Raw genomic sequence first — 24,986 nt, forward strand, 5'->3', positions numbered from 1 at the left:
GTTTTTTTCAAAAGGACAGCAGCCACTCCACCCTGCTTTACTACTTTTTGGTGGTAAAATAAGACAGAAACTAGGGAAGATGTGACACGGTACCAAGACGGAGAACTCGAGCCCATGCTGCTGCTGCGCTGTATGTGCAATGGCAAACTGAGCCACCAGATGCCCAGCACATTCAAACTCAGAGGTTTGGAATTAATTATGCCTTGTGTTTGGCGCTGGTTTTCAAAGAGCATACAAATGGAGAACTTAAGAGCTGTGGATCTGGCTGATGCTCACGTATTGAGCTGTCTAAATTAGGACTTAAATAGTCTGAAGCAAACAGGGGGCTAACAACAATGGCATTTGAGCCCACTTGAAATGACTCAGCCCCCGTCCGCTGAAACATCAGTCTGCAATCAACACGGCGCTCTCTCCTCCCATGGGGGATGTCAAATATAGCGCGGGCTTTGTGATCATGATTAGGAAGTGTAGCTGTCTACAGAACCCATTGTTTGTCCTCCGTCTTTGCGGCACGTGTGCATTGTGTCATCTGTGTCTTTCTGCGTTTAAGTGGGTTAATTTTTTTCATACAGTGAGACCACTATCCTCCTCTTGTCGCGCACATCTTCTGTTATCTTTCTTTCTTGTGTCGATGTCATGCTGTCTTCTGTCTCCATATTCAAGTCCAGAGTTGAGAGCAATCTATCAAGTACGGCCTAAAATCCACAGTAGCTCCACCACTGTGTCACCAGCCATTTCTTTCCTGTCATTTACTCTGTTCTCCTGCAGGCTGACCTGCTGTCGCCCTTTATTCACATGCACCGTCTCTGTTTCCATATCTCTGAACTTTCTTTCATGTCATGTTTCTGCATTGTATTATCTCCTCTTGTAACACTTTGCAATGCCTCTAATATTAGGTGCACTTTACCTTATCTGACCTGGCTTCATCTCCATGCAGGACAACAGCCGGAGGGTGGACAATGTGCTCAAACTGTGGATCATCGAGGCCCGCGAGCTTCCAGCCAAGAAACGCTACTACTGCGAACTTTGCCTGGACGACATGCTGTACGCACGCACCACCAGCAAACCCCGCACCGACACCGTTTTCTGGGGCGAGCACTTTGAATTCAACAACCTGCCAGCCGTCCGCAACCTACGCCTTCATCTATACAAGGAGACAGACAAGAAGAGACGCAAGGTAACAACGGAGATCTGTGACACGGAGGTCTGAGAATGTCTAGTTTGTAACAACAAAGTCAAGACAGATAACAACATTAAGTTTATTTTAACTTTCTGTTGCTTAAAGTTATAACTTAATTTATATAGCATACCTTCCATTGTAACAACAGGAATGAGTAGTTGATCTTATTAGAGCATCAGTTCAACAAAACCAAAGAGATGAGAAAATAACTGTGAGGAAGTAATATTCCTGCATTTTCATTCAGTGGTTTAATGATAAAATATCCAATAGTAAAACTGAGTCTTGACTGTTGTGGCATTACTTTTGTAATTTTCTTTATTTATAATAGAGTGCTGCAGGGATTTTTGTTGGGCAGCCCAGATGTTAGCATCGCTCCGGTTCTCAAGACAAAAAGCCAGTGGGATTTTTCTGGTTTGGATTCATGCAGAACTAAGCTCTGTGGCAAACAAAACACCTTTTTGTGTATTTTTGAAGCGTAAATGCAATCGCCAGAAGTAGAAAGCTATGAACGATCTACACCATGGTTGCATGTCTTCATGTCCCCATCACTAAGTAATTAGTGTTTGTGTGGCATTTACTGACATATTTTATGTCATAGAACAAAACATGAAAATCTTTTAACTTTAAAAAACCATTAACTTCAATGCGAAAGAACCAGGGGTATGAAATGCTACCTCATTTTTGGGTTTTAGGAATTATTCCTGCAGCACTTTATAAAACAGTTGAAGTTATACAACATCCATAGTTTTGGTTGGAGGAAAATCAAAGTATCTTCAAAACTGCAGTGAGTCAAGTTCAATCACAGAGGGCAGACACGAAGGAAAGAAAAGCCCGAAACAATCGTAACTGATGAGGCAGTCATTGAGTCATTGCCATGGATAAACAACTCTATCAGCTCCCTGCAGATACACAACATTATGGCCATTTTGTGTTATTTTGCTCCTTTAGGTTTTTCCACTTTTAAAAATATGACATCTGTTAAACAAACGAATGAATAGTCAGTCACAAATAACAATTTCTATTCCCAATTTAGTGCATGGGTAGCACCACCACCATACAAAACAAGTGATTTCTAGCTTCAAAGGACACTCCATGGATCCAGTGTTTGTCTTGCTACTCATTATTTATTCAGTGCAAAAGCTTTAAATGAACTTGTTTTGACATTTCAGGCTCTCATATTATTTTGTATAAAATCTGTCTGTTATGACAGACAGTTTTTCTTGACATGTGCTTATCTCAATTCATATCAGCTTTTTTTTTTTCCTCTCAGGAAAAGAGCACATACTTAGGACTCGTAAGCATCCCCATCTCAAGCATCACTGGACGTCAGTTTGTGGAGCAATGGTACCCGGTCATCCAGCCCAGCGTCCTCACCAAGGGAGCCGGTGTCGGAGGGGGAAAGATCATCAACGCATCCTTACGCCTCAAATCCCGCTTCCAGACCATGAACATTCTGCCCATGGAGCTGTACAAGGAGTTTGCAGAGTACGTCACCAATAACTATCGCACCATGTGCGCTGTGCTGGAGCCTGTGCTGAGTGTCAAGAGTAAAGAGGAAGTGGCCTGTGCTTTGGTGCATATACTGCAGAGCACAGGGAAAGCTAAGGTACGGACGCCTGTATATGATCTGAAAAAGTATTTTTTAGGCCTTTTTTATTTATTCTCTAAAAACTGTGTAATAAAGAGATGTAATTTAGTTCTCTCTCCCTCCAGGACTTCCTGTCGGACATGGCGATGTGCGAGGTAGACAGATTCATTGACCGAGAACACCTTATCTTCAGAGAGAACACTCTGGCCACCAAAGCCATAGAAGAGTACCTCAAACTGATCGGACATAAGTACCTCAAGGATGCTATAGGTGAGCCACAACAGTGAGACAATGTTTTGTTTTAATTCTGTTTGTACAGAACTAGTAATACCTGAAAGTCTCCAGTAATAACTGTGGAGATCAACTGTGATCTTTATCTTGTGCAAATAAATGATCACAGCTTATGTGGAACAGCAGTCAACAGCTGTGCAGTGAGATCGACCACATTGATGTTTAAAATGAGTGATGACAGAGAAAGTTGGGAGCAAATGTATATTTAGCCTTGGCATCATATCCGAGGGATAGTGTCAGTAAATTTCAGTAAAATACTTGAATACTTCACTTATCCTGCATGAATCTACTGCACTAAGCACAGATGTTATTTCTAAATCATATGGGGACCCCTGGTAATAAAGGGCTTTTGTCACTGCATAAATTAACTGAGCAGTATACAAACCAATATGAAATTAATTTCAAATTTAGGAGATGAACTTTTGGAAGTTTTGTAATGACAAAACTTTTAATTAAAGAAAAAATCCTCCATGAAATTCTGTTTCCCACATTCTCTCAGCCTGCTTTATTGTTTTTGCTTGAAGAGACAGTTTGGTTTTTTTTAGGATTTTCACTACTTCTCCACCACACACAGAGTCAAACGTGTGTTTTTTTTACACTGTTTCTGTGCATGGAGTTTGGAGCCATATTGAATTATGTGTTTAGCCAAGTTCAGTTCAAGTGCCTGATGTCCCTCAGATAAGAAGCAGCTCCAATAAAAAGCAGAAAAATACAACTTTGCTAAAGGAAACGAAAGACACACATAAATTGTACTCATTAGAGTAGCTACGTTAATGAACTACCACAGTCAACATGAAATACATGAAATAATTAGAAAATAAATAAATAATGATAATATACTTTATTTGTATAGGACCTTTTGTATATCCAATGCAGCTCAAACCACTTACTTAACATCAAATTAGAAAAAAAAACTTCAAAAGTGGCAAACATAACTTTAAAATATAATAAATCATATAATATATAATGTAATGCATAATGCAAAGTAGAATGATTTAGAATGCTATTTGAAATAAGATTAAAAGAAATACAAAATAATCAGTAAGATTCAATGAAAGCAAGGATACAAACTACTTAAAAGCAAGATTAAAATGGTGAAACTTACTTCATTTACAGAAGTAAACTTACTTCATTTACAGAAGTTGTATGGCAGATGTTTAATTGCAAGTTGTTCCGCACGTTTTCGTCAATGTTCAGGGAATAAAATGAACTTTTTTGTCCACTGGCCAAATTGGTGTGGAGGACCAAAACTGCTAAAACTGAGAATAAAGAAAGACAGAAATAAATGTCTCAATAAATAAATTAACATGCCCTATTTATTTACTTCTACCATTTAATTTTCCAATTGATTTAGTAATTTATGTATTTGTAATTATTGGTAGATTCGGTCCTCCATAAATGGCCACTGAATGTTCAATTTTTACCAACTAATCAGTAGATTATTCATATTTTAGGGCTGGTGAGTGAAGCAAATGTACCAGCCACTAGTTTTTTGCCCTGTCCATAGTACGAGAAGACAGCCTCTCTGTTCTTCTTCGTCTTAACTGTTGGTACATTCAGTACTGCACTGTTTGAGGCAGCAGGCAGCAGGCAGGAGTATAGAGGATGAAGGTGCTAAACCATTCAGAACATTGTAAACAATGACACGATTTTAAAATCAATTCTAACAGAGACAGGAAGCCAATGCAAAGAAGCTAAGGTCGGTGTAATATGCTTTCTTTCACCTGTTTTGGTTAAATTTGTGACAGCTGCATTTTGAAAAGCTGTTCGCCGATTGTTTTGGGAATCCAGTTAGAAGAGCATTGCAATAATCCAGACGAGAGAACACCAACGCATTAATCAATATCTTTGCATCAGGAAGAGCAAGATATGGTCTGACTTTAACAACATTTCTCAGGTGGAAAAATGTCTGTTTGTCCTCATTTGATTTGAAACAGTTGTTACACATTCAATCTGTAATATGTCAGCTGTTCCTTTATTTCCGAGAGTTGATTTTCTGCAGACAATCTGAATATTTTTCTCGTTAAAAGTGAGTGTTTTGGTTTGTGAGATAAATACGGTTCCTTTAAAGTTTGCCTGCATTTGGTCTGTTAAATTTTCTGCAGATGAAGAATTCTTTCCCACAAAGGATTTCTTTTTGTACTGTTGGTTTTTGTTGTCATTCTTTTCTGTATTAACAACACTGAACTGATCTTGGTGATAACTCCTACCATTTTGCTGCTACTAATGAAATGTCATTTGTAGGGGAGTTCATAAGGGCCTTGTATGAGTCAGAGGAAAATTGCGAAGTGGACCCCATGAGAATACCACCCTCTGTACTCCCAGACCACCAAGCCAATCTCCGAATGTGCTGTGAACTGGCACTCTGCAAGATCGTTAACTCCCATTGGTGAGTAGTTAACAAATAACAAAAAAACAAAAATCCTTTGTATTGAATGTTTATTCCTCTCTGCTATTTTAAAGATACATGAGAGTCTAGATTCTTTCACGGGGGAACCGGAGGATCTCTGAATCTCCACAGTTTGTTTCTGATCCAGTAGTGTGTGTCCTCCTCACAGTGTTTTCCCTCGAGAGCTAAAGGAAGTTTTTGCCTCCTGGAGAGTGCGCTGTGCTGAGAGAGGTCGGGAAGACATCGCCCATCGTCTCATCAGTGGTTCCCTCTTCCTGCGCTTCCTGTGTCCTGCCATCATGTCCCCATCGCTGTTCAATCTCACCCAGGAGTATCCCGACGAGCAGACGTCACGCACGCTCACCCTCATCGCAAAAGTAGTGCAAAACCTGGCTAACTTCTCCAAGTCAGTTTTATTTCTATTTATTTACAGCCTTTAAACTAGTTCACTGCTGTATGCTAGAAAGTATCTAACAGGCTTAAACAACATTCAGATAATGTAGTTTTTCGTTACAAAGTGAAAAACAAATAATAATTTAGACACTGTTTATTTCTTACGTACCTGCAGTGTTTGTTTCTACAGTGATGTTTCAGGTGACTGTTATGTTTTGTTTAGTTGTTTAGTCGCAGCACACAATTCACTTTAATTACGATGGGTTCACTCATGTGCAACGACTTCACTGACACTGGTCTTACAACTGACCTATCTTGTTGTCATTGTTAACAAAAGTGAAAAATAATTCCACTAGCTGCCTTGTAATTTGGATCATCTCCAAAAATTTAAGGTGTTCTTTCTTGGTGTCAGTAACAAAAAAAGGTTTCAACAGGTACAAGGTTGACTGAGTTCAGTGGGCACAATTGTAAATGGCCGTGTCATCTGCATATCTGCAGGTTTAAACATTTGTAAGGAACATTTGTACCCAAGTATACTGATGAAAGTGTGAATATTAGTGGGCCGAGGACTGAGCCCTGGGGTACACCACCAGGCATGTTCATTACTTTGTAACAGACAGTTTAACCCTTTTATTCTGAACCTATGAAAAGTAGCATGTTTGTTCACTATTTGAATAAAAATGACATACAGGACTTAAATTACTGTTTCAACAAGATTTTGACCAGTGATTTTTTTTTTCCTTCATATTGTGCGGGAAACTTCAAAATGCTCCCTCTTTTGCCATTACAAGTTACAAGTCATCAGACCACGAACTGGTTTTTATACATGCTATATTTTTTTGACTCATAACCACATAATGCCAACTAAAGGTCAAGTTAAGTTTTTTAGTCCACAAAACACTGCTGGATTTTCGCAGCAAAACAGTGTTGCAGAATCTCCCAAACAATGGAAGTGAATAGTGACCAGTTTCAAATTGAAAAAAGCAAAGTGAAAACATAAACTGCCTCCATACTGCTCATCGGGTGTAATCCAAGTCTCCTAAAGCCTCAACATGCCAAGTTGACTAAAAAAAATGTTATTTACACGTTATTAACCTGAATCTTCACTGTAGATCCTTAACTTGGAGCCACGTGCACATGCACACTGTCTGAACTGGGTGTGTGTGGTGTGACAGTGTGCAAACAGCATGTCGGGACTTTAGGAGACTTGGATGTTTTTTTCCAGTTGTTTTTTATGTTTGAAAACAGGTCACCATTGTTTGGAAGATTCTGCAGTACTGTTTTCCTGTGAAACTCTATTGTATTGTAATGTTTTTGTCTTGACAAGAAACAGACTGTCAATTTAAGAAGAGTTATCACAGATGGCGACTCCAGATGACATTTAATTTCACCTTCATGTTTTGCTCACTTGTTTTTTTTTTTTCCACTTTCCCTTTCCTTCTCTTTTATAACCTCCACCTTCTTATCTCCTCGCCGGCCTTCTTTCCTTTCCCATCTGCAGGTTTGGCAATAAAGAGGAGTACATGTGTTTCATGAATGAGTTTTTAGAGATGGAGTGGGGCTCCATGCAGCAGTTCCTGTACGAGATCTCCAACCTGGACAGTGTCAGCAATGCAGGAGGCTTTGAGGGATACATCGACCTTGGCAGGGAGCTGTCCATTCTGCACAGTCTCCTCTGGGAGGTCATGGCTCAGCTCAGCAAGGTAAACCCAAACATGTCACATCATCCATCTACTGTATATCATTATAAAGTGCCATTTTACACAGCAATTCTTAACCAAAGACATGTCATTTGTACAATTTTAGTGACATTATTTATGAAACATTAACATTTTTGTCACTTTTTATTCCGTTTTTAGATTTGCATGATTTTTATACAGGATATGTCTGGTTCGTATCATGACCTGGATTTTTATCAGTTATTATTTTTTGTTATTTGCTAATATCTCTGTATTTTTAATCACTTTGCCAAACAGGGATTGACACCTGCATTGTAATGGGGAAATAATGATGATAATAGCCACAAGTTATTGTATCATGCAGTCCAGTACAAAACCACCAGTAATTACGGCTTAAATTAAAATAAATTTCCATCCACTTGTATTGTATTACACAGGTTGTCATGTTCTTGTGTCTGCCTTTTGTACATCACTGCATGTTTTAGTACAATGAAGCTAAACTGACCAAACTCAAACAACTATTTGGTCTCGAAATGTCTTATTGTTCTCTCACCTCAAACTTTTTTGCAAAATGAGGCTATCAGTCATTAACCAGACTCGAGGTGTCATTAACTTACAAGCACCTGGAGAGTGTGGGTGGATGTATGACATTAATGGAACTTGTACAGTAGGTAACTCAAAAGTACATTCTTTTTCATGTCTGCACCAAAAGGCCTTTTCTTTTCCCTTTAACCGCAGGATGCCATCATCAAACTGGGTCCTTTGCCTCGCCTCCTGAATGACATCAGTATGGCCTTGCGTAACCCACACCTCCAGAGGCAGCCCAGCCATCAGACAGACAGGGTGCCGGAGAGGCAGACAGACAGGCTGCTGTCACGGCCGAGCTTCAACAGGGGAATCTCATCTGAGTTCCAAAACCTCATGATGAGGGATCTTAATAGGTAGGCGGTATCATAACATCTGTACTAAACAGCTGATTTTTATCATCAGCTGTTTTCTACTTCAAATACCTTCCTCTGTCTTTTGAGATATTATGGTAAATGGACTGTATTTTATGGTGCATTTTTCTAGTCTGTTGACCACTCAAAGTGCTTTACAGCTACATGTCACATTCACCAGTTCCCACACACTCCACTGGCACAGCCTTTCACGAGCAGTTTGAGGTTCAGTATCTTGCCCAAGAACACTTTGACATGCAGACTGCAGTAGCCAGGGGTCAAACCACCAACCTGAAACAGCAGCTGAAATGAGTTCTTGTACAAAAATCTTTGCAACTGTGCAGGAAAACTGTGCATTACTTGCAAACCATGTTAAGCAAATTACTTCAAAACCTTAGTCAACTGCTAGTTATGCATTGAAAAAGTAATAACTTTACTTCTGTTACCCAGCACAGCTCTGTTGAGGTGCCTTTAAACAACTCCAAATCCTCCACACCCACAAGTCACATCTTTTGCATCGCTAGCTTAGCTGCTTGATGGTCAGTAAATCATGCACATATCTCACCAGAGGTCCCAACCTCTATTGTGTCCAACTCTAAACCAAACTAGGCGATTATTCAGGAATGAAGAACACACACACACACGACAACTATGGAGTTGAGGCTAATCGTTTCCCCACACCTAAAGCCTCTGAGCCACGCAAGCCTGTCCCTGAAGAGTCTATCCACTAATCACAGAGAAACCAAACTGGTATAAAAAAATCAATCAAGCCTGTTCGCTGTCCTCTCAAATGTGAGCCGTATTGGGATTAGTGACTGTAATATAGTTGCTTAATTTCAAATTGTAATCCCTACATTCCTTGTTACTGAAAAAAACATTTTTTATCATTGTGTAACATCAATTATTTTCTTTATTCAAAAATGTAAGAAAATTGTGAAAAATGGCCCGATTGGTTATCAAAGTTATTCTAGATTATTGTCTAACTGATTAATCAAGGAATCATTGCAGCTCTAATTACACAATTATGCTTAATGTTAGAAACACACATGGATAAGGAAGGAGCCTGCTGTCTGTTCTCTGTACTCCGTCATTTTGTTCATATTTGTGCACATTTTCTGAAAGCCTGCAGACACAGATGAAACGCAGTAGTTCCACCAGAAATCATGAGGGTCAGTTAAGCCAATAGTTTAAGCGAGACACAATCACAGGACACGACGAAGACTTTTTTAAAAAGTATTGGAAATGACATTCGATGTAAAGTAGTTAGTAAAATAATTTTCTTCTTTCTTAAGAGACACATTATTACAACCTTTCCAAACATCATTATTTTTGTTGTCAACAGAAACTTCTTTTTTTTTTCCTTTTACGCTTTTGGGTAACTGCGCCCTCGAGTTGATGTTTTGCCAGACAGGAAGTATGTGGGCAGTGACAGTTAAGTTGTTTGAAACAGATATGTTTATTTATCTTACATAAAGGGGGTATAAATGAGACTTTAGTGTCTATCTTCAGCTGTTGTTGGCCTTACTCACTGCTGTTCTCCAGCTCTATAGATGTCACTCGCTTGCCTTCCCCTACCTCCACCGGAGGGGTCATGCCATCCCGCTCCCAGATGAGTTTTCAGGACCGTGACCACCCCCATCGAGCGTCCTCTAAAGACATGTTTTACGTATCCCGCCCTCCCCTGGCCCGATCCAGCCCAGCCTACTGCACGAGCAGCTCGGACATCACGGAGCCAGACCCTAAGGTGAGTTTTATCACGCTGATTTGGGGAATCATCATCCCATCCGCTAGGTTTCTCTTTCTCAAAGTGAGGTTAGTATGACGTGCATGTTAGTCATACTTAATAGAATCTGCCATCGTGTGATGGAGGCTGTAGTATATCATGACATCTGCTTTTTTTCCACTGATTCACCACGCAACTCATCCTAGCGGTATTTCCTGGGAAATACTTTGAGGCATTCCGATATCCAGGCCTCGCGGTAAAAACACCCGCACCACCCTCACCCATATCATCCGTGGCCACCTAACATACATAATAACAGGGGGCACTCTAGCCTCTCATGTCCCTTATTATTTAGGTGCTCAGTGTCAATAAAAGCGTATCTATGATGGACCTCCAGGATTCCCGAATGAACAGCGTGTCTAACCTGCAGTCGGTGGACATGCTCAACTCCTCCCAGGCCTCCATCGCCGGTATGGGCAGCTTCGGAGGGCTGAGCAGCGGAGGCGGTGGCGGCCTGGGGTCGGGCCTGAGCAGCCAGCTGCGGGCCGGTGGGAGGTTGTCAGCTGGCTCTGGCGGCTCCAGCATGTCCGGCGGCCTTCGGCTGAGCCAGCTGAGCCAGATGGGCACCACCACCGACTCGCTATCCCAGCAGCAGCAACAGCAGGCCGCCGCCATGCGCTACCCGCTTTCCTTCCAGAATCCCCTCTTCCATCTGGCGACTGCTGATGGGCCTCAACAGCAACAGCTCCATCACCAGCACAGCCGGGCTCAACCTCCAGCACCCCTGCTCCTGGCCCCAGACCCCGAGCCGTCTCACCAGGCCTACATCCCACAGTTCGCCCACGGGGGGTTCTCTCGCAGTGAGGACCTGTCCACCCTCAGGACCAGGGACGGTCACCTGGGCCAACCCAGCATCATCCACTCACACAGCTACAGTGACGACTACAGCAGGGCTGACTATGGACGCAGACAGATGTCCATGCAAGTGCAGGTACATATGTGTTCATTGTACTCTCATGACTTCTTAAAGGGAAAATTAGACACTTCTCATGTGGATGTCCAATCAGTGTTGATGGTAAATGTCAATTGAAGCAATAAGTTCCTCAGTGCATGCTGGATTTACCAAGAAAGATGAGTTCTCTACATGTTCCATGATGCATTACATGCAAGCGCCCACGGCCACACTGCAGCGTCACCCTCGCCTATAGCTATTACTTTGTTGGCCAAAACATTAGGTGACAAAAATATGGGTGGAGACTAGAAATACAAGCAGAAATAGCCTGCAGTTCTTCCTTAACACCAACTACATCATTGTGACATCACTGGATGCAGGAAGAACAACAGATTTTGCAGCAAGAGAACTCTTTTCAGTTTATTGGCTCAATTGACTGCTTTTACCGAATTTTCCCTTTAAAGCCACTATGTGCAGGCTTTTATGTCTCTTTAAAATTATTGTCATGGATTTATCACTTCAACTAATGATCGTTAATCAGTTAATTAATTTTTTGTTTAGTGCGTAGAACGGTTGAAAATGCTGATTGGTTGTTTTGTTTGACCACTGGCTTGAAAACCAAAGATGTTCAATGTACAACAATCAGACAAAAGAACAGAACAGAACATTATTCATATCCTTGTATATGTATTCGTATCATTATCCAAGTCTCTACTGGAGAGCTCCAGGTAGGTTTCTCAAGACTGGGATAAGCTGTTTATCTGCACAAAGCCTGACCTGGATATACTGACTCTTGACTGATTTGAGTCAGTTGACAGCTGACAGATAGGAAACATGAAAGACAATGACGGCGATGACGTTCGACTGAAAAGCTCAAACTCATTGATCCAACACTCAAACTGAAATTCCTGGATTGTGTTTCAGGCCTCACCAGTATCTGAAGCAACACGCTCAGTTGTTAAAAGTCCGGTGTGCAGAATTTAGTGGCATCTAATGGTGAAATTGCAGACTGTAATACCTTCACACACCCTCCCCTTCCCCTTTGCTGGCTGTAAAACTTGCAAGAAACACGAAACCCCTTTCTGGGGTGCTGTAGAAACATGGCAGTACAACATGGCAGTCTCCATAAAAGAGGGCCCACACCCTCTGTAGATATGAACAACTCGTTCTAAGTTAACGAAAACACAACAATTTTTATTTTCAGGTAAATACACACTAATGAAAACGTACCTTTCAATATTTTATTGAATTTCTGCCATATTCTGCCAATAGATCCCAGTAAATCTTGCACACTTGACCTTTTATCGCCTTAAATTCAGCATCATCTGCCTCAAAAAGGACTGAAACAAGAACAGAAAATGCTAACTTCTTATTTACTTGTTTCTCCCCTAAGGATAACCTCCAACAGCAACAACAAATGATGGGCCTGACCTCCCAGACGGGAACCTCCCACTCCTCCCTGGCCACCACACCCCCCTCCACAGTCCAACCCATGCGCCAGACTTCTGTTGCCCCGCCTCCCAGCCAGCGCGTCAAGTCCCAGACCTCCCATCAGCTGTCCGTCAGCGTGGCCGCTGCACCTGCCGCTCCGGCCAAATCACGGCCGCAGAGCGGGAACCTCCTCCAGTCACCGGAGTCCGGCTACGGTGGCAGGCAGCACGGGTCGCGGCAGCTGTCCGTCAAAGACAACACTGCCCCGGGCCTGCCACACCAGCAGAGCTCTGTCAGGGAAAGCCAGAGTCCACAGGGAACCACGAGTCAGAGCACTCAACAGTCACCACAGCAACAGTCTCAGCCACAGCAACAGCACCTGCTCAAACCCACCATGACCAAACAGGTAACATCTGCACGCTGGGAGCTCATTTTATTCCCTTTATTCTCCGGTTTCTTCTAGCAGCACTGGTGTTCATGGCAACAATGTGTATAACATGTCAGTTAATGTATATGGCCTAAGGCAAAAGCTGGGAGATGTGTGTGAGCCGTGACAAAATTAACGCACAAAATGTCAAGAAAGGAAATATCTTCACACTTATTTTCCTTATTAAACAGAAAAATACGAACAATCACCTTCTGAATTCAAGTTTCTCTCTTTAACCGAAACAAGACGAGCTTTAATTGCCTTATTAACACACTTCATATAAACTCGACAGACAGAAACAACATATAACTCACCGAAACCATCTTGTCCAGTGTCTCTACTGATACAACAATCACCAGCTCTGGTCTGGTAAAAATAAATCCTGAATTCATGTTGTTTAAGACGTGAGAACAGTCTGGTTCTACAGGCTGTTTTGCTCTCGCTCGTCGCCCCGGCTCTGCGCCCCGTCCTCCGGTGAACAGCAGCTGTGCTTGTCACTCTGCAGGCAAAATTAAATGACTAAATTTGCTCCCCCCAAAAAAACAACCAGCGATGGACTGGATATATTCGTCCAGTCGCCCAACTCTATATAAAAAGAATTGAGTGAGCGTTTACAGATCGGTCAGTCTGGTCCTACTGGTTAATGTGACCTCTGTAGGTCATTGAGTAGAGCACGACGCTGACATCATCAGGACTAAGGGCTTGACTCCCACTAGGTTCCAACCATGCTCAAAATGTACGAACTTATGCAACGTTGAGGCACTTTGCACAAAATCGCTTTTTATGAAACTGACCCACCTCCACTTAAGAACTCATGTTCTCATATTCAGTGTGCTGGCCTTTCTTCCCAGGTCGCCCAGTCTCCATCCACCCTCAATCCCCCAACCCCAGCCAATGAGCGAACAGTTGCCTGGGTCTCCAACATGCCTCATCTGTCGGCTGACATTGAAAGTTCGCGGATCGACCGTGAAGAGTTCAAACTGAAGGAGTACTCAAAGAGCATGGATGAGTCACGCATGGACAGGGTAGGTATCACTTTTAAGTTTCACAGCTGCCCTTTAAATTGACCAAAAAAAAAACTTTGGTTCACGCAGAGGAACATCTGAGTCATGTCTACCATCGCTGAGCAGATGGCACTCAGATCTAGTCTTAACACAGAGGTGCAGGGGTCTCAAACAGTGTGGGAAACAAGAACTTTGGCCAAATCTTTTTCAGTGTTTGATGTGCTCGCTGTACATCAACAGACAGATATACTTTTTTCCCAGTATGTCTGTTAAGTTCATGACTGTGCATGAAGAATTTTCAAGGAATCTAACAGGGTTTGTGTAGGTGCTGGAAACACTTTTATTTTAATGTAATGTTTTCAAGGGTGCTTGGATTTTGGATAACGTGCTTGAAATCGCTTGAAAATGCACCTGAAAAACCCTTGAAAAGTGCTTGAATTTGACTTTGGAATAGTTGTAGGAACCCTGATGCAAACAGTTAAGGCTGTACCAGACTCAAAACGATGTCAGTCGAATCGAATTTGACGAGGATTAGACGATTTGTTCCTTTTTTTTTTCAGTTGAGCGCCACACTAAACTCCTATATCAAGCAACATTAGTATGTTTTACCAGTAAGACTTGCATCCTGTTTTTGTCTTTGTCATCTGTGATGCGAAAACATCAGGTTTTCATACAGTCAGAGAAGTTAAAAGTGTGTGTCCTTCTCATAGTGCATGTATAAAAACCCCAGCACACCGAGTGCCTCTAGCGCGTCACCTGCACTCCATTTCTATCACAGTTTTGAGGTTTATGGTCATTTTAGGATTGAAGTTTACAGGCTGTCAGCTAAAAAACAAGAGATCAATCTTGTTTTACCAACTGTTCTTTTCACCCTCTCGTATCAGTTAACCACCAGTACGTTGTCACTTGGATTTTTTTAATAAGGGCACCAGATTTAAGTATATATTTATGAGTCCCCTTAGTTCTAGTTCCTCATTGAAATGTTCTCCCTGTGTCTTTTTGTAAGCTTTTCTCTGTTTTATCCTGTTGCTGTAATGCACACTGACTGACAAAGGAAAAAAAAAATCCTGCTCGACTTGCAGAATGTCTGCAACGTCTCCGACTGATGATTCAAATCTTCAGCTTTCAGGGGGGCAGCCCTAACACGGTTTAAACGTTTCTAATTCAGCCTTCCCTCTGTTTCTCTGCCTCAGGTACGGGAGTACGAGGAGGAGATTAACTCCCTGAAGGAGCGCCTGATGATGTCCCACAAAAAGCTGGAGGAGTACGAGCGGAGGCTCCTCACGCAGGAGCAGCAGACCAATAAGATCCTCCTACAGTACCAGAATCGACTTGATGACAGTGAGAGGAGGCTACGGCAACAGCAAGTGGAGAAAGACTCCCAAATTAAAGGAATAATTAGCAGGTAAATGGAGGCTGTTGTTGGGATGAGGGCGAAACACAGCTAAGACGCCATGTGGTCTTTTATAGAGAGGCCACTGACTTTATTTTTGTTTATTATGATGCCTTCCGTGAACAGAATATATAAGTTTTCTTCAAAAAATATATGAAAAAGTGACATATTCTCCCAGATAAAGATTGCTAGCATTAATTAAAATGCATTATCATACCTCTGAGGAGTAAGTGGAAGCAGAAGTCTTTGGTTGACACAGTGCAACTTTAGTATATTGCTTTCTATTTAACAAGAGTGAAACATGAACTTGAAGCAGTGATATTTTTCCTCAGACACATATACTGCATATTGGAATATTATTCTATTTACAGGGTTTGTTATTTTGCAAAGAATATTGGAGAGTAGGAGGTTGTTTCAGTTTCATTAAGCACTCCAGCCTTGGGAGAAAGGCAGAGAGCTGTACAGTATATTGAAAGCCAAAGCTGCAGACATGTAATGAGTGACAAATTAAATGAGAGACTATTATAAGGAAAACAGAGATCTATATCTTCTTTGACAAGCGTGCAGGGCATGTTCCCTCGGTGGCTGGTTATTTTCAACTGAGTTAAGGCGGACAAAGGAATCTTTGATTGTCCTCTAAGCTCTTGTTGTAGCAAATGTGCTATCACAACCTCACAACATGGTTTACTTCTTATTCAAGAGCATCATATTTGGATGACTGTTGAGAACTCCCGCCGAGTCTTAATTTATCGAGTGCTTGTGTGAAATTGTAATGGTGCAGTTTTTTTGAGTGCAGTCTTTAGTTTTCATTGACCGATCACAAAATTAAGTAGTTGATGGGAAAAGAGTGGAATATTGATCGTGTCTCAGTTGTATTCAGGCACAAAAACCAAATGTTTGCTGCGGATTCCTTGAGCATTTTAAGTGTGACTGCACGTTAGCAATGCTGCCCAAATTTAGTCTCTGTGAGGGAAAAAAAAAGTACAATATTTTCTTGTTCACATCTTATAATAGTCTGTGGTCTGCAACTGAAGGGTGGATATCTGTGACAGAGAATATTGCCACTTCTAATCCACTCCAGGAAAGAAGACGTGGAATGAATGAAGACAGAGACAGTCCTGCTCGTCTTTTATGGACAACCTAACCTTGTATATAAACCCACACTTTTAAAAACAACCTTTCTCAACCTTGTGCATTTTTATGAACTCAGCTATTAACTGGATCTCGGGATCATTTCAGATGATTCCACTTAGCTTAATTTGCAATAGACTCTCCCTTGAGGTTGCATCGTAAAAGCACAAGAGGATTGAAAATTTGATAGCTTCAGTAACATGTCTGCACTTTTTAAAGCAACACACAGCATTGTTTTGGACCTTCAGGCACAGGACTATGGAAGACCATGGTTTAATATTAGCTCTTCCGATTTAAATCAAGGTGAACCGTGTTTGCTGAAGGACTCTTTCTACAGAGTGAACACGAGGACCGATACCTCTCTCTCTTTTTTACATTCATACGATGCTATGGTGTAACATGAAGAGGGCAGGGAGTCACAGACTATGATGAAGATTCAAGCATGAAGGCATAAAGGAATTATGCCGCATAATAGCAAATTTATCAGAGCACTTACAGCCAAACCATTGATTATTACTCCCTTGGAGTATAAGCTTAAAGTGAATACGGTAAATCTGCTGCACACATGAAGCAAAGCGTGCAGGAAACTCATATCTCTTAGGCTCACACTTGCAACTTGTGTGACTTTTGTCATCTGACCACACAAGAATGAATTAAGTAGCAGATCTGGATGCTTCCGAGTCAATTCTACACACGATTCACTGAGCCAGACCATGTCATTGAACGCATTGCAAGGCTTGTGTACCATCTGAACACATTTTAATTTTAACACACATATAGTACGAGCAATGCAAAGAGTGCAGAAAATGTGAATGCCATGGTCTCAGACCATCGTTTTGGATCAAATGGACTCCAAAATCTTAGTGAAATGACAAGTGTAACCACAGCCTTATGTTGCATTTCATCTTAAATTGACTTTTATGTTAAATTTTCACATTCAGATACATTATTTTGATGCAAATGCAAGCTCAGGTTCTGCAAAAAGGAGTGAATTCAGGGCTCCTCTTATGTAGGCTTGAAAAATCTCTTTTATCTGCAGAACTTAAACACTTAGCGTTGTGTTTCAAGTGTCAGAGATTTCCTTTCAGAGAAGCCTTAATGTTCTGTGCACAAACTTTACTTTAAGCTCAGAGCAAATTTAATATCTGTCATTAGACCAGATACATTTTTTTTTTGTTCTCAACAATCTAATTTAAACCAAAGCCAAATATTGAGTTTTAGGTCATGCTAGGTTAAATCCACTGAAAACACTGAATCCACTTTACCTGTAGCACTTGTATCTATATTTTTCTGTAGGGTTGTGATCCCATTAGTTGGCTACAGGCTCTCCAATTATTTTTTTGTCAAAAATATTTTAATGCATTTTGGTAATTATTATAAATATGAACTATTTATCTTCCCTGTGCTGTTTGCTGTGATCTGAACAACAGATTTATGCTGCAGTAGGGGAAAAAAAATCTATGGTCTTAATTGTACCTGTCATAGTAATAATCTATTTTTAACTATAATCCATAGCATATTAAAGTCTGTGATGCAAGAGCCATAACAATAATAATATATGAGATATATATGAATTCTATTGAGAGTGAGATTATAATTATTTTAACCTTGCAATAGCCAGGAGAAGCGCAATAATAGATACAATATGTCTGTGCACGTGCACATGCAGGATCCTGCTGATGTGTTCTGTATGCATCTTGTGTACATAAAGAAACTTCCTGCCAAAATCTCCTACCAGGTGCCATCCACAGTATCTAAACAGACAAAATAAAGACCTGGAATACTGTAAAGTGCAAAATACCACAGAGGCAACAACATGACAACAGTGACGTGACTCTTTTGACAACAGTGTTCTGCAAAGTGTGTTCTTTCTTCAGTTCTTTTTTTTGGCTTCTCTGTACGGTGTTTGTGAATTTATCTGCATTTTAAAATGAATGATTGCAATGGATATTATTTATTTATTAATTAGAGCTAAAAAAAAAAGATTTTCTTCTATCTGTATGATTTTGCTGTATATGCTTAGTATGACTTTTGACCTGCAGTCCGTCATTGGTGGTGTCCAGTGACATGGTGATCAGAATAGTTGTTTTAAGAAAGCTAGACAGTACTGTCATTTAACTTATGCAGTTACAGTTTGATTTAAATATTATTATTAAAAGGGCAACCGTATTATTTTTATTTTTTCCCTCCCTCCAGAGATATAGATAATATTCTGGTGTCAGTACTGTATTATCTGCCTCTCTTTTGTAGCAAGAAAATATTGATAGGCTGTATAGATTGTACATGGACAAAACTTCTGTTTAAATCTTGCAAATGAATTCATAGTGGTGATGAGTTTTGGCTTGATGTGTGTGTGATCAATATTGGTCTGATTGACATGGCTTGTAGCAACAGCCAAGGGTTTCTAGTCACTTTTACGCAGACCTGTGTCAAATGGTTGCAAATAATTCTGTTTTAATGGGCGGGGTTTGGGGGGTGGGGGGTCGGCGGCGTCGACACAGATCAGATGTTGAGAGGTAAGTTTTCAGTGAAAGACGCGCTACATGTTGCACTTGTTGGCAAAAAAAGAGAAAGTATTTGCAGCTGCTGTTTGATCCAGGTCTGTTGTTTCTTACCGTTGACTTTACATTAACTTCACATCCTTTGTCTCTTGCCTTTTTTCTCTGTAGCAAAATATTCAGACATTGTGACCTCATGTTGGTGGATACAGACATTGTTTTTTTGACTACATGTACGACTTGACCTCAAAAGCACACTACTTGAAGTACAACTGGATATAAAAAGCTTAATTCTCCTTTTTTTTCTTTGTAACATATCACCCACATGAATCATTGTCTGCCTCTTGAAGTCATGTCAGAATCTTAATGCTGTATGCTCATGTTACATTCCATTGTTTTTTGGGACACTGCTTATATTTCTGTCTGTGCTTTACAGTATGGTTGATTCTTTTATTTTTTTTCCCTATTCTCTTCTTTTGTAAAAAAAAAAAAAAAAAAACTCTCAACACTGTACATTATTTATGGAATAAAACATCCAAACGCTTCTGTTTGAAACTTCACCTGTGGATTTTCGTTCTTTATTGTCAAGCATGTGCCTCTCTGTGTTCTGAATAAACTGATATGAATGTGCTTGAGTGACACAACATGACTTGATTGGTGGTATATTTATTCTATTATTAAATGTTCCTGCCCACTATTTGATTGGCTTAAATGAAGGCATGAGTGACAACCTTTCTGGTCATTTTGCCCAGAAAAAATTAGATAAATTTGCAAAGTAACTCCTTCCTTCACTATTATGGTGGGAAATTACTCCAGCAAGCTTATTCCATGTCAACAAATTGCAAGAGTGTTTATTCTGCTGCTGCAAATTCTTGCAAAACGGATGGAAAGTCGGTCCAATGAAGTCCATCATGTGAAGAGGACTTTTTTTTACCCACACAAACTTCTATTTGGCATTCATCACCACCATGACAATATTCACAGTTTAGCCAGTTGGCTGTGTAGCTGCAAGGTAACCTTGTGTGAGAACTATCCTTGAATGACCTTATCTGGAGTAAATCCCTGGCACTCGGATAATCACGAGCGCCGGGAAACCTGCACTGTCCGGCGATGGCTCGTGAAAAACTGCAGCCGTAAGCTCACTCATATCTTGTGAGCGGAGTCTTTGAAATGATTAGTCAAAGGATTTTCCACCAGTGCCGTGGTCAGTCCATGTTACGTAAGACGGGCAATTCCCTGGGGATGATTGGGATCTGTTAACTGAACCCGTTCACTTCATATAACTGAGCGTAATTGTCCTCGGTTGGCCGTAATTGCACTTGGAAAACACCTTAAATTGGGTAAAAAAATGCTTTGATGAATCCCATGGGGGCGAGAAGGAAAAAAAAAAGCTCCACCAGTGAAAACTGGCAGTGCTCAGAAAGCATGGCTTGGGGTACTGCTGCTCAACATTTGTATGGGCTTAAAAGATTGAGCTGCTTCTCGGGTTTGGGATTTGAGACACAGGTAACCAGCAACTTATCACTGTTGTGTTGTTGAGACAGGTGTTGGAGACTCACCTGCTCAACTTCTTGTTAAGTATCATCTCGGATTCATAATACTCCCTCTCTTTCTGTCACCCCTCCCCTTCTCTCCCCTTTCTCTCTCTTTCTCTTCTTCCAAGACTCATGGCTGTGGAGGATGAGTTAAGGGGAGGACCCGTGATTGAGCCAAAAACCAGGATTTTCGCTGATCAGGTCTGTGAGACTGCTTCTTCTCTCGTCGAGTCTGTACGATGGCCCGTGCTGTCTTCTCTCCCCCCTTCTACCTCTCTTTTTTCCCTGCTACTGTTATTATTTTGTCTGCTGTGTGTCTGTGGTCCCTCTGATTGTCTTGCCCTGTCCCTGACCTGTCCCCGTGTCTGGGTTTGACTGCCATCTGTCTGCCAACACACCTGGGAGCTTTGAAGATCAGAGTGTTGCTGTTTGCATTCCTCAGCTCAAGCTAACTCCAGTTGGGTTTGTGAGCATATCTTGGTCTGTGATGATGACTATGTTGCCAGTTCTGTAGCTGTTTCTGTCAGATGTTTTCTGCCAAGCATGTCGGGGTTGAAACTCATTTTCACACATGATGTAGAACCAGACTAACATGCAGGTTATTGAACAGCTGAGCCCCAAACAGCAGTGGTGGTGCTGTTGTGTCTTCAGGAGCTTTGCATTTCATGCTCTCAACCCGCCCCCTTTCTTATCCTGTCAAACTGAACTAGCCCACTTCCAAGCATGACTCATGCTGTAAATATAGTGTGTGTGCGTGTGAACACACACACAGACACACACATTTATATCTATTTAAATCTCTATATACATCTTTATACAAATAACTATATACAGCTACTAAATCAATTTCTATTTATTATAACGAAACATTCTCATATTCAGACTTAATCACCTTTTATTTCTTAACAATTCTTGATGTTTCTCACCAGCAACAGTGGAAGAAGTACTCAGATCTTTTACTTAAAGGTCCAGTGTGTAAAATTTACAGGAATGTAATATTCACAAGTCTCTTTTCGTAACTTGAAAATAAAAATCATTGTGTTTTCGTTACCTTAGAATGAGCCCTTTATATCTACAGAGGGCACAAGTGTTCTTCGTTTTTGTGCAAGTTTTGCAGCCACCATAGGTTTTCCTACTTGGAACGAGAAAGCGAGACACTGTTCACAATCTGCAATCTCACCTCAATATGCCACTAAATTCTAGAAATCCTACGGACTGGGCCTTTAAATTAAAGAAACAGTATTACTGGGTGAAATACTGTTACAAATAACAGTCTTATCTTAACCGACAATGAAATATAACCGTTTATTTGTTGATAATATTTTGCTTAATTAATCTGAATTTGCAAAGTAAAGCCAAAACAATATTTTCCTCTGAATTGTACTGAAGTAAACGGTAGCAGAAAATGGAAATACTCAGGTAAAGTACAAGTTACTCAGAACTGTGCTTTAAGAGAAAATTCTGTACTTTTCATGTGGACGTCCAGTCAATGTTGATGGTAAATATAGCCAACTGCAGCAATAAATTCCTTAGCGTGTGCTATATTGAACATGTAAAATTTGTTTTTTGCTCACAGAGCTATGCAGCAATGCCTACATCTACCAGTATGCATTGCAGGCAGCCTTGTGACGCCCACACCCACTCTGCATCATAGCGACTACTTTGTTGGCCAAAACAGGTGACAAAAATCATTCATCTAGCACGCCCCCCGGCTAACCAGAGGTGGAGACTAGAAATCCAAGCTGAAGTAGCCCGTAGTTCTTCCTGCGTCCAGTGACATCACTGGATGCAAAACAACAACTTTTGCAGCAGAAGAACTCACAGTCAATATCACATGCACTGAGGCAGTTCCTTCAATTGACTACATTTACCATCAACGCTGACTGGACAGCCACATGACAAATGCTGAATTTTCCCTTTAAGTACAGTACTTGAGTAAATATACTTAGTTACTTTCCATCACTGGTCACTAGTGTTGCCAGATTTGACAGCAATGAACCCAGTCGTCATAAGACTACCCCGATCCTTTTGCCCCGGAAGTTGGGTGAGATTTCTGTCCATCAGATGTATATCTGTTACACCTATATCTCGATCTATCGATCTAAATACCTAATATGTTCAAAGTAACATCACCGTAAAGAGCTGCAGGTCATTTTCATTATGATATGATTATGGAAGATGACAGGGCAGTTCACTGAAATAACCTTTTGTCTGGGAAAACTGCCCAATCTGGCAACACTGATTCCCTCACATTTTATTTGCATTAGTTTAAGGACAAAAGCAACATTTACATTTTTAAGTGCAGCCACTGCTAATGCTATGTGACTTGCATCTTCATACATTGCATTTTCAGCTGCTCCAGAAACTAATTCAGATACACAAGTTATCCTTTACCGATGCTACGGGGAGTAGCAGAGTAACAGTAGCCCCACTTGATATGTTCTTTCTTTCATTCGGGCGTATTTGTGAATGAGTCAATTAATTGCATGAAAAATCAAAGAAACATCTCATGCTACATTTCCAGTTACCCATCAAAAGGAAGGAAAAAAATAATGAAACATGACCAGAGGGAAGAGCTGACAGAGGCTTCAGAGCATCACACTGATGGTCATTATTATAATGATTGTGACAATTTATATATTCTGAGAATCCCACAAGGCTATACGTTTAGAAAAAACATATATAAATAGAGCTTAATATGAGCTCAAGCCCTTACAATTACAGAGAGTAGTTACCAGGCTTCTGTCTGTGTTATCAATGTAACCTGTGATCTGGGGGCTAAACTAACAGTTAATTTCATTATCCCAAAGATGTTCAGTTTTATTACAATGTAAGACAAATAAGTCAGCTATTTATCAAATTTTATGTCAGAAAATCCATAGAAAATGCAATTAATGATCATAAAAATGCTTGCAGATTATTTTTCACTTGATTGGCTAATCGACTAATGGACTAATCCTCCTAGCTCCACTTTGATCCATGTTACATACCATGATGCTCTTTGCAAATTTTATGTCCTCTGTGAGCCTATTTAGGTACCAGATGGATATAGTTTGCAGCGTAGGACGATGAATTGAGTGCCATAAAATGTAGGCAATTAGGAAAGTATGTGGGATTTGATTTAGTGCAGATTATAGCAAAACTAAATGGATGAAACCAAAAGATTCACAATTACTGTAAATAAAAAGATTCAGAGCTTTTAGAAGCTCAGTGAATCATTTTGAGCGTTTGGTCATTGTCAGCGAAAAAAGGTGTTACCCTGTTTTCTGTGGCTGAACCCACAGTATTCGAACAGTATTCTTATTATTCTGTTTTTAAAAAGGTGTAATTCTGTGACACAAAACAATGTTAGGGATAAAGCCTCAAGACAACATTGCGTTACGTAATGTGTTGCTATTTTGAGAGACCCTGCAGTATGGATTTTATTGTATTTGTTGCCTGATAATTACATATCTGCGATAACAAAAAATGTCTGCTCACATTATATCAGATTAAATCTGCCAGATTCTAATCATGCTGCAAAAAATCTGTGCTCGTAAACAAAATTGCTATGATTTGTCTTTACCAAAATCACATTTTTATCCATGCTCACAGGTGCCATACAAGATTTAAAATGTCTCTACACACTTAAAGGGATAGTTCAGCATTTTGAAAGGGGTGTTGTATGAAGCAGTAATCGACAGTGTATTACCTACAGAAGATGGCGGTCTACATGCCTCCAGTTTGGGGACGCAGGAGGAGTACAGATGTAGGAAGCTAAGTAATGCACTGCTGTGGACAGGGTCAGCAGGAAACATATCATAGCCACCTAAAAAATCAATATCAGCTCAAGTGTTTGCTATATTTAGAACATTTTCACTGTTTTACCATGCTGTCATGCAGCCTTTTTGATGGAAACTGCTGTTACATAAGCCAAAGCCACCAGACTCCATTGGCAAAAATAAAAGCTGCCTCAACCCTTTTGAGTTATCATGTGATTTGGATGGTTTAAAGGATTAGTTCGGGTTCAGTCAAGGTGACTAAAATGTTCACAGCAGTACACTGCCTCACTTCCTATTCCAGTGCCGCCATCTGCTGTAGGTAATGTACTCATACTTCCTATAATCCCACTTCAAAAAATAAAATCAGAACTATCCCTTTAACTTCTCTTTATTTCAATTTCTAATTCATCTTTTTTTTTCTTCAAGTGCATGCTTTACTTTATTGCATACAGAAATTATAAAGACAATGCTTTATATTTAAGCAGCATCCTCAAATAATAATACATAATTTAAACAGAAGAATGAGGTAGAGAAGAGCTGCGTGACTTTGCACTTGGTAATACCTTAAAGATAATTATTACTTTGAATTACTGATATCAAACTTTATTCTTTTGCTATTAAAAGGTACCCTAAAATATAGAGTTTGAGATGGATACTGGTTCATAAATCTTAG

General features: G+C 40.5%; 1 protein-coding gene across 5 annotated transcripts in view; it reads left to right on the forward strand.

The window, feature by feature from the left end:
• Window positions 1-24,986, forward strand: part of syngap1b (synaptic Ras GTPase activating protein 1b) — a 217,620-nt gene that overhangs the window by 174,155 nt on the left and 18,479 nt on the right. For 2 of the 5 annotated variants that reach the window (XM_084727652.1, XM_084727654.1), the window contains exons 8-20: window positions 938-1,177; window positions 2,451-2,786; window positions 2,894-3,038; window positions 5,304-5,448; window positions 5,618-5,854; window positions 7,343-7,544; window positions 8,259-8,461; window positions 10,001-10,202; window positions 10,579-11,172; window positions 12,527-12,970; window positions 13,843-14,016; window positions 15,189-15,400; window positions 20,681-20,753. In XM_084727652.1, the coding sequence (XP_084583778.1) occupies window positions 938-1,177; window positions 2,451-2,786; window positions 2,894-3,038; window positions 5,304-5,448; window positions 5,618-5,854; window positions 7,343-7,544; window positions 8,259-8,461; window positions 10,001-10,202; window positions 10,579-11,172; window positions 12,527-12,970; window positions 13,843-14,016; window positions 15,189-15,400; window positions 20,681-20,753 (3,207 nt within the window). Of the gene's footprint in view, window positions 1-937; window positions 1,178-2,450; window positions 2,787-2,893; window positions 3,039-5,303; window positions 5,449-5,617; window positions 5,855-7,342; window positions 7,545-8,258; window positions 8,462-10,000; window positions 10,203-10,578; window positions 11,173-12,526; window positions 12,971-13,842; window positions 14,017-15,188; window positions 15,401-16,469; window positions 17,028-20,680; window positions 20,754-24,986 lie in introns of those variants that run through there. The other 3 variants (XM_084727653.1, XM_084727656.1, XM_084727655.1) reach the window with 3 other exon arrangements.

The sequence above is a fragment of the Lutjanus erythropterus genome, chromosome 9 (genome assembly GCF_056507025.1).
Source record: "Lutjanus erythropterus isolate fLutEry1 chromosome 9, fLutEry1.hap2, whole genome shotgun sequence".
In the NCBI taxonomy this organism is placed as follows: domain Eukaryota; kingdom Metazoa; phylum Chordata; class Actinopteri; order Lutjaniformes; family Lutjanidae; genus Lutjanus; species Lutjanus erythropterus.